The 2,559-nt window shown below is 39.0% G+C and overlaps 1 protein-coding gene across 7 annotated transcripts in view; it reads right to left on the bottom strand.

Moving 5' to 3' along the window:
• Nucleotides 1–2,559, bottom strand: part of GSAP (gamma-secretase activating protein) — an 83,597-nt gene that overhangs the window by 66,691 nt on the left and 14,347 nt on the right. For all 7 annotated transcript variants that reach the window (XR_009403859.1, XR_009403860.1, XM_059396977.1 and 4 more), the window contains exons 4-5: nucleotides 1,308–1,377; nucleotides 940–993 (exon numbers count right to left, since the gene is read on the bottom strand). Coding sequence is in view for 5 of the 7 variants with exons in the window: in XM_059396977.1 (XP_059252960.1) it covers nucleotides 940–993; nucleotides 1,308–1,377 (124 nt within the window). In the remaining 2 variants the exon portion in view is untranslated. The remainder of the gene's footprint in view (nucleotides 1–939; nucleotides 994–1,307; nucleotides 1,378–2,559) is intronic.

Below are 2,559 nucleotides of genomic sequence, written 5' to 3'. Positions count from 1 at the left end.
ATAAGGGATCAAGCCCCACATCGGGCTTTCTGCTCAGCAGGTAGCCTGCTTCCCTTCCTCTCTCTCTGCCTGCCTCTCTGCCTACTTGTGATCTCTGTCTGTCAAATAAATAAAATATTAAAAAAAAAAAAAAAAAAGAATATAGGTTCCACTGGGTTTGCCAGCAAAATAAAGGTTTCCTGAGGCTAAAAGAAATAAGGGCCAAAAAGGCCTGAGCAGAATTTCTTAAAAATATTTGAGCCAACATTTAAAAATGAAAGTTTTACACAAAAGTTCATACTTCCCTTGGTAAATTGAAAAGCTGGTCCCCTGGGGTTAGAGCCCTCCTCTGAAGATGGGACCAAGCTCCATGGCGTATCGCCACCCACCCCTTAGTCCCCAGAGCTCACCGTGCAGGCACCTGCTACTCTCTCTCGTATGCAGAGTGCCTCACCCACTGCAGGAACTCACTTGTTGAGCTCTGGACAGATGGATGGCACAAAATGTTAAAAAGGAGGGAATATCACATAGATAATAAACTACAGAGTGGGTCCTGGCAAATGAGAATTTTTATTTAGAATTGATGGTCTATTCACAGTGTATTAGGTATGGGTTAACGGCTCATCGGATTTAAAAAAAAAAAATGATATTCTTGAAGGGATATGAACCCCTTCCCAGCCCTTTTTACACCACCTTCTGACCACAGGGTTCTAGTATGTTCTCAGTGTTTATTTGTCTGCAGGTGCTAACTGCCTTTTTAATACCTCTACTATTCACTGTCACATTATATTCTGTATTCTTGTTTACTTGAGAAAAAAAATTGCAGAACATTTTCATGCTTGACATGACCTTTGCCTTTTTATTCTGAGATAAAGCTATTTGTAAAGTTGCTTGTGATTTGACTTAGTAGTGAATAAATCTTCATCTTTCAACAGGCACTAAAAAAATAGAATGTCATACCTGGTTGAAGCTCGTTCTTTCTTCCTTCTTTAGTAAAATGAACTAAACTTGCCGCTAGTAGAAAAAGAAAAAATAACCAAAAAACCATCCATTAGCAAATGATCCACGCAGTGGCTGGTTAAAATCTACCACTTTATACCTGAAGTAAGTGAGTGCTCAAAGGATCTGTCAGTGGATGATTAAGGTAATGCAGAAAGCATTCTTTTTTTTGTAAGTAGACTACACAGATTTTTTAGTTCAAAATTAACCTCCCAAGAGCATCTTTTCCCAGAAAATCATTGTCATAGAATACTCAAATGTTGCAAAAGTTCAAACTCAACAAATGTAGTTTAGTTCTTGACATGTAGCAATAAAAGAGTTCAACTTACCAAGCAAAGTTCTCTCACTGTTGACAGAGCAACTGACAACGTGCAAGTCTTTCTCAAATGTATAGAGATGCTGTAAAAACAAAATGATTTTTTTAATTTGGGAGTTTTGTATTAAAGAACAATTTTAGAATTCAAATTCCCAGTTATCATGGTGGTATCATGTTGGCCAGACATTTTAGTAAAGAACCATCAATTAACCAGTTTATCCATACTGAGAAGTTCCAGATTATTTTTTAAGAGAAAAGTTTGCAACTGTAGGCCTCCTATAGGCCCTGAAGCTTAACCATGAGGCAACTTGGCCTAGAGGCTAAAAGCCTAGACCTTGGAGCCAGGCTGGACGTAGGATCAATTTCTAGTTGTGCTACTTGCAGGCTGTGTAACTAAGGACAAGTTGTTGTTGTTCTTCTATTTTTCTTTTTTTAAGATTTTATTTATTTTTTTGAGAAAGAGAGACCACAAGCAAGTGGAGGGACAGAGGGAGAGGGAGAAGCGGACTCCCCACTGAGCAGGGAGTCTAATATGGGCTCCATCCCAGGACCCTAGGATCACGACCTCAGCCAAAGGTAGTCGCTTAACCAACTGGGCCACCCAGGCACCCCTGGACAAGTTATCCAATCTTTCTAATCAGTAAAATAAAAATCACAATACCTATTTCATGAAATCCTTAGAAGGATCAACTGAGATAATCCATACAAAGCACTTATACAATGCCTGTCACTTGTAATAAGCCCTCAGAAGTCAGCTATTATAATTATTGAGAAAATAAAGTTTTAATCAAGTTACCTAACTATGATAACATTTAACTATGTCTAAGAGACTATCACAAGTGCATCTACTGAAAGACTCTGATATTCAGAGTCTTGGCAAAGTAATCTTCTATTTTTACTTACTCTTTTAAAAATTTTCTTGCTGTTTGAAATGTTGCAAGATTCCATTTCCTTATTAAATATTAAAGAAAATGAAAATGGTCATGCAGGAGGATATGATATGCAAATTGAGGAAATGAAGACAATTGCAGTTACATTAGGCAAACTCCCTTACAATACCCTCAGAGGGTAAGAAAAGATCAAGAGTCTTAGACCTAGGGTGCCTGGGTGGCTCAGTGGGTTAAGCCTCTGCCTTCAGCTCAGGTCATGATCTCAAGGTCCTGGGATCGAGCCCCACATTGGGCTCTCTGCTCAGCAGTGAGTCTGCTTCCTCCTCTCTCTGCCTGCCTCTCTGCCTACTTGTGATCTCTCTCTCTCTCTGTGAA

The sequence above is a fragment of the Mustela nigripes genome, chromosome 4, assembly GCF_022355385.1.
Source record: "Mustela nigripes isolate SB6536 chromosome 4, MUSNIG.SB6536, whole genome shotgun sequence".
Lineage (NCBI taxonomy): Eukaryota > Metazoa > Chordata > Mammalia > Carnivora > Mustelidae > Mustela > Mustela nigripes.
The sequence above is the reverse complement of the archived record's forward strand: the minus strand, read 5'-3'. Positions and strand labels throughout refer to the sequence as shown.